Below are 14,979 nucleotides of genomic sequence, written 5' to 3'. Positions count from 1 at the left end.
TCTCTCTCTCCATTCGCAACTGCGTCTGCTCTGACGTGTTTGTGTCGCGTGGTGCTGCTGCGGGTGGCGCTCATTTAGCAGAGGCGCTGTCCTGTGAGCGCTGATGCTAACCTCGCCCAGCCGCGCGGTCAAGTGATTGCCAGACGACTGTCACATTTGCGAGGTATTTATTCACAGTTTATGTCTCTGAATGTGAAGAGCAAGTGCAACTTTCTGAAAAGTGCTTATTTTACTCACCTGGCTACCTTTCGCTAAACACAGTATATTGCTCTACAAATTAGTGCGCACTGTGCGTGGTCAAATGTAAGATTGATTCAGTGTTGTCTTTTTTTTTCAACTAAATCCTCTTGTCAGCTACTAAATGGTGCTGGACCTTCAATCTGTGTAGCTTCCATTAACAAATCACTCTCCTGCATCAAATACCATGTACACAGATCTGAAGACAGTAAACTTTACCAAAACTTTATCACAAAGTTTAATGCACAGCATGATAATAAGGAATAATTTAAATTCCTGCTAAAAAGGCATAAATCATAAAACTCATTTTGTATTTTTATTTGTTGGCAGTAAGTGGCACCCCAAGCCTGCAGTGCAGTGATGGATATCAGAGCATTTTTTTCAAAAGCAAAAAAAGCTTCAGGTGAGGTTTGTGCACTCTATAGACCTTATGTGATAGTAGATATGGACACTGAGAATAGCAAAGGATGGAAAGTGAAGCTAAGGGTAAATTGAATATGTGTGTCAGACTGTGGAGGCGTCTTACTTGTGTTACTGGTGTTTTGTTATGAATTCTGACTTTTAAGTCACACATTTTTATTTTTCTTACTTTTAAGGACTTCATTAGATCTTGTCTGTCCTTTCTATGCTTTGCTGTTAATTCAATAAATAATTCATATTCATATATTTCTTATCCTGAACCCATTTATGTGCAGTATACATCTGTGTTCTCTGCTGTAGCTGTGCTAAACCAGGTCCTCCTGCACACGGCACTAAACCTCACTGATCAGAACAACTGCAACTACTGTATTTTTATGACTTATGACGTGGATGTGCGTGCTGCCAGAAAAACCGAGACATCAATCAATTTGTAGAATAAATAAATGAATAGCCAAAACTAAAACACAATCTAATTAATGCCTAAAACTGTCTAAATGTAACTGAAAAGTGATACCAGGGTGAGTGTTCTGTACTAAGTACTATGACATAATAATCTGTTAAGATGAAATAAAAAATCTTAAATAACTATAGGACTAATATAAAAACAAGGATAATATACTTTACTCAGCCTCTGAATATTTCAGACCTGCTCCTAAGTTGCAATTACTATTTGCCCTCACCACATTAGGAGATTAAATTATTTGTTATATAAACTGCACCAGAATGCAGGAATTTTATGTTTGGGCCGTTATCCATTGCTAATATGCGTTTTTTTTTTTTCATTTTGACAATGAATGCAGTTTTTACAAGCAATGTTATCACTCTGAAATCATGGGAAATTGTATTTCTGGACATTGAGATTTTAAAAATTTAAAAAATGTGCTAAGCACCGCTAAAACTGTAAGTCTAAAATTGCTTCTGGGGTCATGACATGTATGGGTATTTCCTCTTCAAGAGGCATTTTTTTTAAACAGGTACAACTTATACTCTGGAAAATAAAGGTAGTTTGACTTTTATTTCATTGCAAACATGAACCCAAGATGCTCCATGTTGTTTTGCTCACCTTTATTTAATTTAATATACATGATCATTTTTTTAATTGGCTTTTATAATATTTTATTGAAATTTGCATTAACAAAATAAACAAACAAACCATGGATCTTACCAAATAATGTACACCAGTTTCTTCAGAACATATGTGGATCATATACATTGTCATTTGTATTAAGATCCTGGGATCTGGGGCTTAATTTTATGTAAAAATTGAGGAGTGCAGTGCACTCTGCGTAAACTTCTATACTGACTCTCTCGGTGTACTGCGTGTAAATATTTTCTTTGCAGATACAAAAGCATCTGACCATGCCTCTGCATTTAGCTCAACCCCCAAGTACTTTTCTCTATCAACATGAACAGCCTTACAAGAAATTAATTTTCCATAAAAAAAGATAAATAAATGTATTCACATTAAAAGCAGTTAAATCAAAGTGAAGGAGGAAATTGTCAACGGTGCTTAAAATGGGTTGATCAGTGGGGAATGGAACGTATGCTTTTACAAAAAGTCTCACTTGGAGAAAACAGAAAGAATGATTATGTGGTATTTTGTCCTTATTCTGAATATATTCAGATGACATGAAGTTACCATCTTCAAATAAATCAAAAATAAATCTTAGTCCCTTTGAGTATTCATCAAAAATACTTCCTATGTCTGGGGAAACTTATTTTTAATTAAAAGTTGAAGCCCAGATGAAAAATCTCTATGGGCAGTAAGTTGAGAGATATCCTAATCTTAATACGGTCACTTTTAACTTCTGCCGGAAGGTCACCTGTGTCCGTCAAAATAAGTTTGAAAATTGGAGTGGGGCGTAGACCATTTGCCCTGTTCTGCCTTGATTACTCTGGGTCTTGTGGGGCCCATGTTGCCGTGGCCCGTTGGAGAGGTGGGTGTTGTGGTGGGGCATTTGTGTTGAAGTTGGGGGGATGGACGGCTGCTGGAGGGATGGGGGCTGTGGGGTGTTGTCCCACACTCGCTTGCGTGGTCTCCTGATCTTGGGCTTTGGTGTTTGGGTTGGGGTCGGGGGTGGCTGAAAGGCTGGAGTGGGGTCCTGCTGGTTGTGTTCGTGCCCCCCTCCGTGGGCCTACGCTGGATCCCTGTGTGCTTCCTCTTGTGTGTGGGGTTGTTTTCTGTGTCTCCATGGTGGGGGAGGGGAGTGCAGTGTGGGGGGTGCGATGTGGCTGTTCCTCTGGCAGTTCGTCAGGCTGCCCCTGTGGCCCTGGTGAGTGCCCTTCCTGGCCCTTGGGCCCTTCTACTGTCCTTTTTCTCCTTGTTTCTCTTGGGGCCCTGCATCCTAGACCCCTTTTCATCGAGTAGCATGCAATCATCTGTGTGGCTCCTGGTATGCTGGAGTGGTCCACGTCATATTTAGTTTTTAGATGTGATCTGGGTCTCTAGGTGTGGATGGTTGTGTGTTTGTGGCCGTCACCGCAATTTGGTTTTGGGTGCTCTCAAGGGGATCAAGACTCTGGTGTCCTAGATTAGGGTATGGATGCTCACTAACTAGACAACAGACTGTTGCTGTCACTGTTTGTTCATGTGTGGTTGTTTGTCCTGGTATGTTGTGTTGTTGGGGTTCCGTCTCCTTGGTGTCTCACTTTTCATCACTTCACAGTTATTACTGTCACCACTTATCTTTTGTTCTTGTCTGTCTTTATGTTGTTTTGGTGGTCGGCCCTTCCTGATAGAAGTCACCAGTTAGCTTTAAATAAAATATTATAGGCTGATCAGGACGGGCAGATGAAGGTCTCACACACACACTATGTTCACTCACGCACTACATACTATCAGTCTTGCAAGAACAAATTACATACAGTGAGGAAAATAAGTATTTGAACACCCTGCGATTTTGCAAGTTCTCCCACTTAGAAATCATGGAAGGGTCTGAAATTTTCATCTTAGGTGCATGTCCACTGTGAGAGACAGAATCTAAAAAAAAAAATAAAAAAAAATCCAAAAATCACAATGTATGATTTTTTAATAATTTATTTGTATGTTACTGCTGCAAATAAGTATTTCAACACCTGTGAAAATCAATGTTAATATTTGGTACATTAGCCTTTGTTTGCAGTTACAGAGGTCAAACATTTCCTGTAGTTTTTCACCAGGTTTTCACACACTGCAGCAGGGATTTTGGTCCACTCCTCCATACAGATCTTCTCCATATCTTTCAGGTTTGGAGTTTCAGCTCCCTCCAAAGATTTTCTATTGAGTTCAGGTCTGGAGACTGGCCAGGCCACTCCAGGACCTTGAAATGCTTCTTACGGAGCCCCTCCTTAGTTGCCCTGGCTGTGTGTTTGGGGTCACTGTCACGCTGGAAGACCCAGCCATCACCCATGTTCAATGCTCTTACTTACTTACTGAGGGAAGGAGGTTGTTTGCCAAAATCTCGCAATACATGACCCCATCCATCCTCCCTTCAATACGGTGCAGTCTTCCTGTCCCCTTTGCAGAAGAGCACCCCAGAGTATGATGTTTCCACCCCCATGCTTCACAGTTGGGATGGTTTTCTTGGGGTTGTTCTCATCCTCTAAACATGGTAAGTGGAGTTGATTCCAAAAAGCTCTATTTTGGTCTCATCTGACCACATGACCTTCTCCCATGCCTCCTCTGGATCATCCAGATGGTCACTGGTGAACTTCAAACGGGCCTGGACATGTGCTGGCTTGAGCAGGGGGACCTTGCTGCCCTGCAGGATTTTAAACCATGACAGCATCATGTGTTACTAATGTAATCTTTGGGACTATGGTCCCAGCTCTCTTCAGGTCATTGACCAGGTCCTCCTGTGTAGTTCTGAGCTTTCTCAGAATCATCCTTACCCCACAAAGTGAGATCTTACATGGAATCCCAGACCGAGGAAGATTGACAGCCATCTTGTGTTTCTTCCACTTTCTAATAAATAATCATAAGTAATAGGCCCCTTTGGTATAATACCTGTAAATAACCAGTTTTCTAGCCAATTTTCTTAAAACAAGTCAGGGGATGGATACATGAACATTTCCAAGTCACTGAATATGTCTTGAACTTTATTTACATCAGTTATGAAGAAATACAAACAGTATGGCACTCGATGGTAAATCTGTGGAGTAGACAGTTCTTAAAAACTGAGTGTGCAAGAAGGACAAGAGTGAGGAAAGCCACCAAGACACCCAAACAACGCAGAAGATGTTATAAGCTTCTGTGGCTGTGATTGGAGAAATTGTGTATAGTGCATGTTTTGCATTTTGTATCCCAGGTTATACAGCTTAATGATGAAGTGGAGCAGAGAAGGATTGTCTTTCACCAAAAATATCAAATCTAGGTTTGCATCCTAGATATACCTTCTGGCAAATTGCAGCTGAACTTTCAGCTCTTCTTTTTAAGAAAACCCTCCTCTGTACCACCTCATCATGAAGCTGTATAACTGGGGATACAAAATGTAAAAAACGCACTGTGCACAATTTCTCCAATCACAGCCAGAGAAGCCTATAATTTCTTCTGGGTTGTCTGGGTGTCTTGGTGGCTTTCCTCACTCTTCTCCTTCTTGCACAGTCACTCAGTTTTTGAGAGCTGTCTACTCCACAGATTTACCACAGAGTGTCATACTGTTTGTATTTCTTCATAACTGATGTAAATAGTAGAGAAGCTTGAATCTTCGACTGGACTGGTTTGCTTGATGCAAGGACGTTTCGCTTCAAATCGCAGAAGCTTCCTCAGCTAAAATTGTTGCTCTGGTAGTCTGACTTCTGTCTTGACTCTTGTAGAGAAGAATAGATTCTATTGACTCTTGTCTAGATTCTAGAATAGAATCTATTCTTCTCTACAAGAGTCAAGACAGAAGTCAGACTACCAGAGCAACTATTTTAGCTGAGGAAGCTTCTGCGATTAGAAGCGAAACCTCCTCGCGTCAAGCAACCCAGTCCAGTCGAAGATTCAAGCTTCTCTACTATGGAAACCACCTGGACAACTGAGAGCCTACACAGAAACTGATGTAAATAAAGTTCAAGACATATTCATTGACTTGGAAATGTTCATGTATCCATCCCCTGACTTGTTTGAAGAAAACTGGCTAGAAAATTGGTTATTTACAGGTATTATACCAAAGGGGCCCATTACTTATGCAACCCATCATCTTGGCTTTTATATTTTTAATGAATTTAAATCAAGGTGTAGAGATTTGGTTTGACTTTGAGATGATTTTAGAAAGTATTATACTGAGAAGACTGATTTACTTTTTATATTTGAAGTGGCATAAATAAATTAAAATGTGTGAAATACCAAGGGGGCTGAATACTTTTGCAAGCCACTGTATACACACACACACACACACATATACATATATATATATATATAAAAACTTGCGTATAATGGATTCAGGTGGACCAAATTGTGAATTGTTTGAATAATCGAAATTTGCTATCTGTATAAAGCCGTCAAAAAATCCATTATGCATGTAACGGATTACGTAGTTACAGTCAGAAGCACCGAACGATCTACAGGAAATCCCCAGCACCAATTAGGCTTATGTATTTCCTTGATTATACACCTGACCTTAATTTGGCGCCTGCCTCATTTAATGCCCGGGTCAAAACTGCTGAAAAAAATAATAAACGGCTCCCTTAAAAAAGCACCGGGCATTATGTGCATTAAAAAGGATTACATTTGATCAAGTCACTCTTTTTCTAAGTCCGCTCTAGAGTGGTACCTCAAAATCCTCAAGCCTGGTTTATGCTTCTGCACCTCTGTATCAGGATATGCTGGTGAAGCAGGCTGGACACAAATGCAGGACGCAGGTACGCAGCTCAGTGGAGTAAAAGCATTTACTAGGTTTGTTAGCAGGGGTCATTACACAGATAGGCAGTGCAAAAGAAGCAACAGTAACAAAATCATCAGGCTTAGGCATGGTCGAGGTACACAGGCAGGTAATCAAAAACCACGATGAGGCAATCAAGACAACACAAAAAACACAAGGAACTGAGCTGGAAAAGAGGCACAAGGCACATCGATCTGGTGAGGGACAAAGGCAAACAGTGAGGCTTATAAAGCACCCAGGTGATTAACTGCAAACCAAGAACAGGTGTGTGGAGAAGCTCCCAGAACCAGAGCGTGGCCAGACAGAGAGGAACGGCCACCACCAAGAGCCAAGAGAGAGAAAAGAAAGAGCAGGACAGAGAAAACCTCAGCAGAAAGACAGATCACAAAGGCAAACCAAACCAGACAGTAAAACAGAACACAACCTAAATGGATCCAAAACCTGACACTCTGTGGCCATGTAGTGACGTTGACATGCACGTGACCATTTCAAAGTTCTCTGTCCCGTCTGTGGGTGTTGTAATGCAATTTGCCACAGCTCCATGTCTTTATACAATCAATCAACCTCCAAACCAGCGGTACAGTACGTACAATTTCCTCCATGAATTGCAGGTCATTTGAGCGTCTTTGTAGTTTTTAGACTCTGTGTTGTAAAGTTTGTCAGATTTGTGGACTTTTCTGCTAAACATATATGATCCATGATTGAAATGTAATCAGTGTGCACACTACAAAAACTTTTAAAATATGACAGGAGAAGAAGGAGTGAAAGCAAAAAAGTATCACAGCCCATCAGGTCTCTGTCATTTAGCAGGTGCGTGTCAGGCTCCAGGGAGGGTTCGCAGCCACACAGAGGGCTCTGATCTAAAGTGGTTGTCTTTGGTTGTCACACCCATGGATATGTGTGAAACTTAACACCGTATTACAGTGCAGGCAATAAGCAGCATTTTGTTAATAATCACCGGCCTTGAATAAAGGCACTGGATCTGAGCATGGTTTGAAAAACATAAACTTTTAATCAACAAAATAAAAACCCACTTTCCTCGAATCGGTGGGTTTCAGTGCTGAACTTCATTTCGTACCTCTGTTGCGACTGCTGCTGGTACATTGAGGAGTTTTTAAATGGAAATCCATTGCGATGGGATGGAAAAGTTAGTCACAAAGTCCAGTATATACAGTGTTTATTACATGGAAAACCAAACAAAAACATCAGGACTTTTGCTTTTGTCCAGTGAGTGTGAATATTATATGTAAAAATGCTTTGCTGCCAGGATTTTGATGTTACAGAATACTAACATCTCTCAGAGTGTTAGTATTCTCAGAGTCTCAGAGTGATGCTGAAAAACTAATTCATGCATTTATTTCCTCTAGGCTGGACTATTGTAATTCATTATTATCAGGTTGTCCTAAAAGTTCCCTGAAAAGTCTTCAGTTAATTCAAAATGCTGCAGCTAGAGTACTGACGGGGACTAGAAGGAGAGAGCATATCTCACCCATATTGGCCTCTCTTCATTGGCTTCCTGTTAATTCTAGAATAGAATTTAAAATTCTTCTTCTTACTTATAAGGTTTTGAATAATCAGGTCCCATCTTATCTTAGGGCCCTCATAGTACCATATCACCCCAATAGAGCACTTCGCTCTCAGACTGCAGGCTTACTTGTAGTTCCTAGGGTTTGTAAGAGTAGAATGGGAGGCAGAGCCTTCAGCTTTCAGGCTCCTCTCCTGTGGAACCAGCTCCCAATTCAGATCAGGGAGACAGACACCCTCTCTACTTTTAAGATTAGGCTTAAAACTTTCCTTTTTGCTAAAACTTATAGTTAGGGCTGGATCAGGTGACCCTGAACCATCCCTTAGTTATGCTGCTATAGACTTAGACTGCTGGGGGGTTCCCATGATGCACTGAGTGTTTCTTTCTCTTTTTGCTCTGTATGCACCACTCTGCATTTAATCATTAGTGATTGATCTCTGCTCCCCTCCACAGCATGTCTTTTTCCTGGTTCTCTCCCTCAGCCCCAACCAGTCCCAGCAGAAGACTGCCCCTCCCTGAGCCTGGTTCTGCTGGAGGTTTCTTCCTGTTAAAAGGGAGTTTTTCCTTCCCACTGTTGCCAAGTGCTTGCTCACAGGGGGTCGTTTTGACCGTTGGGGTTTTTACGTAATTATTGTATGGCCTTGCCTTACAATATAAAGCGCCTTGGGGCAACTGTTTGTTGTGATTTGGCGCTATATAAATAAAATTGATTGATTGATTGATAACATGACGTATGTTAAAAACGTGATTGTGATGCTGATATTTTAGGAAAACAAGGCTGAAACCTCCTTCAGAGTCCTGTGTTGTAGTTACCTTCTCCTTCTGACTCCACCTGCTCCTCGGCTCCTTTCTCTGAGGAGTTTCGCAATCCGACACTGTCCAGAGTATCCTGACTTTTCCCATCCTTCTGTTCCTTTGCCAACCTGAAGGGAACAGGAAATATTTTATTCAAACAATCAGACTCATACTTTTATCTTTCTATGTTTCTATTGTATTTATAATTATTGTATTTATAATCCAAATCCCAATAAAACTGAATATACGAGGTCTGTTAGAAAAGTATCCGACCTTTTTATTTTTTTCAAAAACCATATGGATTTGAATCACGTGTGACTGCATCAGCCAAGCTTGAACCTTCATGTGCATGCGTGAGTTTTTTCACACCTGTCGGTTGCATCATTCGCCTGTGAGCAGGCTTTGTGTGATCAGTGGACCATCCCTCTCGTCGGATTTTTATTGCGAATAAATGTCTGAACAATTTGGAGTTTTCCTGCATCAAATTTTTCCAGAAACTGTGAGAGACCTCCAGGTGGACACCATTTGGAAAATTCAGATGGCTTTCAGCGATGATTTCATGGGGATTACACAGATTAAGGAGTGCTCCAGCCGGTTTAAAGACCGCCCACAGCGTCCGAGAGCACAGCGCACTCCGAGCGCCGATCGACAGGCTGACACCCCGCTGAAACAACCAGATCATTTCCAACATGAAGGCTTTGTTGATCCAGGACGTCGTCTGACTTCCACAAAAAAGGCAGAAGGCGTGGACATCAGCACTTTTTCGGCACATTCCACTGTTACAGGAGTTTTTGTCATGGAAAGAGGAGCGGAGGAATTCCGCGCGTCGCGGCGGAGCCACATGCCGCAAAGCAACGCCGTGATGAAGCCTCACAGGACATGTTGGGGCATGTCCAGCTCATGCACAATTTCTCGGATAGTCACACGACTGAAAAGCCACCGAAAACCGTCTGAGCCATCTGAAAGCCGTCCTGTGAGACGAACACGGAGGTGGTTTTGTGCCGCGCCATGAGCGGCACGGTGGCACTTCCCTCCGCTCCTCTTTCCATGAAAAAAACTCCTGTAACAGTGGAATGTGCCGAAAAAGTGCTGATGTCCACGCCTTCTGCCTTTTTTTGTGAAAGTCAAATGACGTCCCGGATCAACAAAGCTTTCACGTTGGAAATGATCTGGTTGTTTCAGCGGGGTTTCAGCCTATCGATCGGCGCTCGGAGTGCGGCACTCTCAGCAGCTGTGGGCGGTCTTTAAACCGGCTGGAGCACTCCTTAATCTGTGTAATCCCCATAAAATCATCGCTGAAAGCCATATGAATTTTCCGAATGGTGTCCACTTGGAGGTCTCTCACAGTTTCTGGAAAAATTTGATGCAGCAAAGCTCCAAATCGTTCATACATTTATTCGCAATAAAAATCCGATAAGAGGGGTGGACCACTGCTCACACAAAGCCTGCTCACAGGCAAATGACGCAACCGACAGGCGTGAAAAAACTCACGCATGCACACGAAGGTTCAAGCTTGGCTGATGCAATCACACGTGATTCAAATCCATATGGTTTTTGCAAAAAATAAAAAGGTCCGATAATTTTCTAACAGACCTCGTATAAAAGATAATCTAACTGAAAAGATGAAATAACACAAACACCAGTGTTACCTTTTCTGGAACTTTTCAATATTTTCTTTAATGCTGTAAATTAAAAACACGTGAGAGTTATTTTTCTGTCACTCCAATGGACGGGTGTTACTACACAGTCATGATTTTAATGATTTTACTTTACTGAGACATAAATCAGTTTCTATGTGGAACATTGTGATAACTACACAGTAAATTGGCAGTGTTAAATCAACACTGCCATGAGTGCACATGGTTCCATCCAAAATAATATAGAAAAAACCCACTACTGTAGTGTTAAATTTGTTGTGTGGGCCGCTGAAGAGGAGGTACTGCTGGCCCGCCACCACCAGAGGGCGCCCTGCTTGAAGTGCGGGCTTCAAGCACGAGAGGGCGTCGGAGCAACAGAGTGATGGCTGTCACTCATCAACAGCACCAGCTGTCACTCATTCTACTATCATCATCCACATCACCATAAAAGCCGGACTGCAACTCCACCTCCCCGCCGAGAAATCAGCTACCACTCAGGTAACCTTCTCTGCTGTGATTTATTGAATATTGTTCTGTGTGCAGCCGTTTGCACTGTGGATACAGTCTGTAGCTGGATTGGCGTACAGTGTGGGTTGCGACGTCTTCGCCTCTCACTCCTTCCAGAGAAGCGACTGACAGGAGCTGCACGGGTGTTTCTGTTTCTGGAGGTGGAGGTTCTCCCTCCCGGAGGAACTGAGTACGGAGAGATTACTGGGTGTGTATCCACACACCCACCATTAACTGTTTCTGCCAGCAGTACCAGGTCTGACAGCTGGAGACGGTGGCCACCTGGGACCCAGGACTTGGCAGCTCCGGTGTTCTTCAGATCCGTTGGCGGTGGAAGCTGTGTGGGATCCGGCTCTTCTCTGGACAGACGTCTTCTATCCTCGAGCCTGCCCACACGTCACCTTCTGTATGACTGACTGTACTCCTCAACTGCAATTGTCTGTATTCCGTTGTGCAATTCACAACATAAATTGTTACTTTTTGGCTTAATCCATTGTCCATTCATTACCGCCCCCTGTTGTGGGTCCGTGTCACTACACTTTCACAACAAAATTAACTGCATTAGAGTAGTAAATCAAGTTGAGCAACACTAACAGGGTTAATTTACATACACCAGAGTTAATTTAACACTACTGTGAAGGGGACTGTATGCACTGTCTGCAGTAATTTAACACTGTAAAATTAACTGTGTGTGAACAGAGAAACAAATGCAGCGCTTACATCTCAACACTAACAGAGTTAAGATGCATTACAGCAGAGTTGATTTAAGAGTATTTCAATGGCGTCTGAATGCACTTTCTGGTCTATTTAACACTGCAAAGTTTACTTGGTTTGAATAAGAAAACAAATGCCGCTCTTACATCTCAACACTAACAGAGTTAAGATGCATTACAGCAGAGTTGATTTAAGAGTATTTCAATGGCGTCTGAATGCACTTTCTGGTCTATTTAACACTGCAAAGTTTACTTGGTTTGAATAAGAAAACAAATGCCGCTCTTACATCTCAACACTAACAGAGTTAAGATGCATTACAGCAGAGTTGATTTAAGAGTATTTCAATGGCGTCTGAATGCACTTTCTGGTGTATTTAACACTGCAAAGTTTACTTGGTATGAATAAGAAAACAAATGCCGCTCTTACATCTCAACACTAACAGAGTTAAGATGCATTACAGCAAAGTTGTTTTAACACTGTTTTGAAGGGGACCACATGCACTCGCTGCAGTGTTAATTCAACACTGCAAGGTTTGCTTGGTGTGAATGAAGAAAACAAATGCCGCTCTTACATCTCAACACTAACAGAGTTAAGATGCATTACAGCAGAGTTGATCTAAGAGTATTTCAATGGCGTCTGAATGCACTTTCTGGTGTATTTAACACTGCAAAGTTTACTTGGTATGAATAAGAAAACAAATGCCGCTCTTACATCTCAACACTAACAGAGTTAATTTACATTACAGTAGCATTATTGTTAACACTTTTTTGAAGGTAACCACATGCACTCGCTGCAGTGTTAACTCAACACTAAGAAATACTTGGTATGAATGAATAAAACAAATGGAGCTTTTACATCTCAACACTAACAGTGAAATTACAATTTGTTTTAACACTTTTGAAGGAGACCACAAGCACTCGTGGCAATGTCAATTCAACACCTCAAAGTTTATTTGGTATGAATGAAGAAAACAAATGTGGCTCTTACGTCTTGGATACCATGTTCATAGAATTCCTGAGCTCCTCCTCTCTGAACACACAAAAAGACAAAATTAACAAAGTACGTTTTGTACTGGGCAGAACGGTAGCTTAGTGGTTACCTCACCGCAAGAAGGTCATGGGTTCAATTCCCACCTGTGGCCTTCCCATGTTTTCGTGGGGTCCCTCCGGGTGCTCCGGCTTCCTCGCACATCCAACGACTTGCAGGTCAGGTTAATTGTCCGTAGGTGTGTGAATGTGTGTGTTTGTCTGTATGTGGTCTTGCGACAGACTGGCGTCCCGTCCAGGGTGAACCCCGCCTCACACCCTGTGACTGCTGGGATAGGCTCCAGAACCCTGTGAGCCTTAATTGGAGTAAACGGTCGAAGATGACTGAGTGACTTTTGTACTCACCCTGTGCGTCAATGCAGATGACAATTTTATGTTGTATGGCTGGGGGGGCCTGGCTGCCTTTTTGTTTCTGTCTTTTGTTTTTCCTTCCAGGTGGCTTGCATTTGGGACTGAGTGGCTGTGTAGCTGAGTTTATCAGGACCTCACCCTGATCACCTGCGGCTCGTCAGGACTCACAGCTGTGGTGCATCTACATGGATTGGAACATGGTGGCATTTAAGACTGGAGTACACAGTGTGTATTTGTCAGAGACTCGACCTTGTGACCAGACGGGTGAGATCGTGTCTCGAGAGCCATCTCATCATCAGTGGATGCAGAGAACGTCCAGGTTTGATGCATGGTCTGTGAAAGAGGAGGGGGTGAGGTCTCACGCTCGTCAGCACACTTCCTGAGGTACGTTAGATTTTGTGACTAACATTTATACAGTCAGTAAATATGGTGTCCCTCACACCTTATTATATTGAGCTGTATGTAGTTGTTTAATCAGCTTCCACTGCTGTGGAGTTTTGTGAACTGGATGTTCCATGCCTGCAGGGTGGGAAGCTGATTAGTAATTAAGCCAGGAAGTGTTTGCTGTTTGTACACCTTTGAGCGTTCTCTCTGTGTGTTGAGTGTGGACTCACATAATGATTCCTTCTTTCACAGACTCGGTTTGTCGCGGCCACCTGGGGGGTGTCGGCGGGGTCCTTGGGTCCGAACCAGTTCTGGCTCCGGACCGTTAGCGCTGCTGGGAGCGCACCACAATCCACCACGCCAGACCGCGCACTTTTATATTTTTCACAGCACTGTTATGTTCATTAAACTCTGTTATCCTTTGTACCGTGCTCTGCTTATTTTATACTGGGTCCTTCAAACGCTGGTCGGTTCTCCGGGCTGCGTCCGACACATAACATTTTATTTATGTATGTATTTGTTTATTTATTTGTGTTGTTTAGACATCTGCATATAAGGTTTTTCATTGTGATCAGAAATCATTCGAGGGGTGATTGAAAAGTTTTGAGACTGGTTTAGAAAAAGTAGGGCCTGGTTCTCAATCTTTTGCATTTTGAGAAACTATCATTTCTCAATATTGCACCCAGTGAGTTAAAACTACATACATTATCAAGAAATGTTGGTTTCTCAGAATGCAACATGGAAAACCACACCCTAATTTTTCTGAGTCAGGCTCAAAACTTCTCTGTCATCCCTCGTATCAATATATGGATTTTTTTAGTACAGTATAAAATTTGTAAAGTTTCTTTTTACTATTTATTATTAAGTGTTATTAAGTGTTACAAAGACTAAATCTATTGAGCGTGTTGTTATTTTTCTTAAAAGGGGCAGTGAGGAATTGATTTTTTTTTTCTGAATGAGATTAACCTTTTGTTCATTTACATCACAAGATTATTTTCCTTTTTCCTGTAACATTAATGATTAAAAACAAATAATCAATAAAACTAGGGCAAGTCTCCTACAGTCAGCTCAACCATGGGAGCTTAGGGTAGACCTGAAGAGGAAACTCCGGGTTTCCCGATGTCATCCACACCACCTTAACCTGACACATTCCTGTTCTCCACAGAAGGCAAGAAGATCATCCCGGTGGAGCCCACTGTGCCGTGGGAAGAAAGGTGTGAGGAGGAAATCTGAGCGCTACAAAGACCTGGTGCAGGACTGCAGGGACCAAGGCTGGCTGGCGTGCCTGTACCAGGTCGAGGTAGGGTCCAGAGACTTCCCAGCCTAATCAGCCTGGACGTTCTTGACAGCTGTGGGTCTGACAGGGAGTGGGAGAGAGAAGGCAGTGCAACGGCTCGAGGAGGCAGCAGAGAGAGATATGGAGCAGGAGGGAGGAGTTGAGCTGGCAGGAGGGAGTGTGTAGTGGGTGACAATCACTGCTGAACCGCCAGCAGGACAGTGTTATGGTTAAGGGTCGAAAC

General features: G+C 42.4%; 1 protein-coding gene and 1 long non-coding RNA gene across 2 annotated transcripts in view; one reads left to right on the top strand and one right to left on the bottom strand.

Moving 5' to 3' along the window:
* The window catches only part of LOC117511811, a 40,551-nt gene extending 30,914 nt beyond the window's left edge, over positions 1–9,637 (top strand). The window contains exons 4-5 of the long non-coding RNA XR_004561086.1: positions 641–649; positions 9,625–9,637. This is a non-coding gene — a long non-coding RNA (uncharacterized LOC117511811). The remainder of the gene's footprint in view (positions 1–640; positions 650–9,624) is intronic.
* The window catches only part of si:dkey-11f4.7 (piezo-type mechanosensitive ion channel component 2), a 197,592-nt gene that overhangs the window by 128,300 nt on the left and 54,313 nt on the right, over positions 1–14,979 (bottom strand). Inside the window, exons 15-17 of the mRNA XM_034171725.1 lie at positions 12,666–12,707; positions 10,470–10,502; positions 8,839–8,948 (exon numbers count right to left, since the gene is read on the bottom strand). Of these exons, the coding sequence (XP_034027616.1) occupies positions 8,839–8,948; positions 10,470–10,502; positions 12,666–12,707 (185 nt within the window). The remainder of the gene's footprint in view (positions 1–8,838; positions 8,949–10,469; positions 10,503–12,665; positions 12,708–14,979) is intronic.

The sequence above is a fragment of the Thalassophryne amazonica genome, chromosome 6, assembly GCF_902500255.1.
Source record: "Thalassophryne amazonica chromosome 6, fThaAma1.1, whole genome shotgun sequence".
NCBI lineage: Eukaryota > Metazoa > Chordata > Actinopteri > Batrachoidiformes > Batrachoididae > Thalassophryne > Thalassophryne amazonica.
Note: the sequence above shows the minus strand (reverse complement) of the source record. Positions and strands in the feature narration are given on the sequence as shown.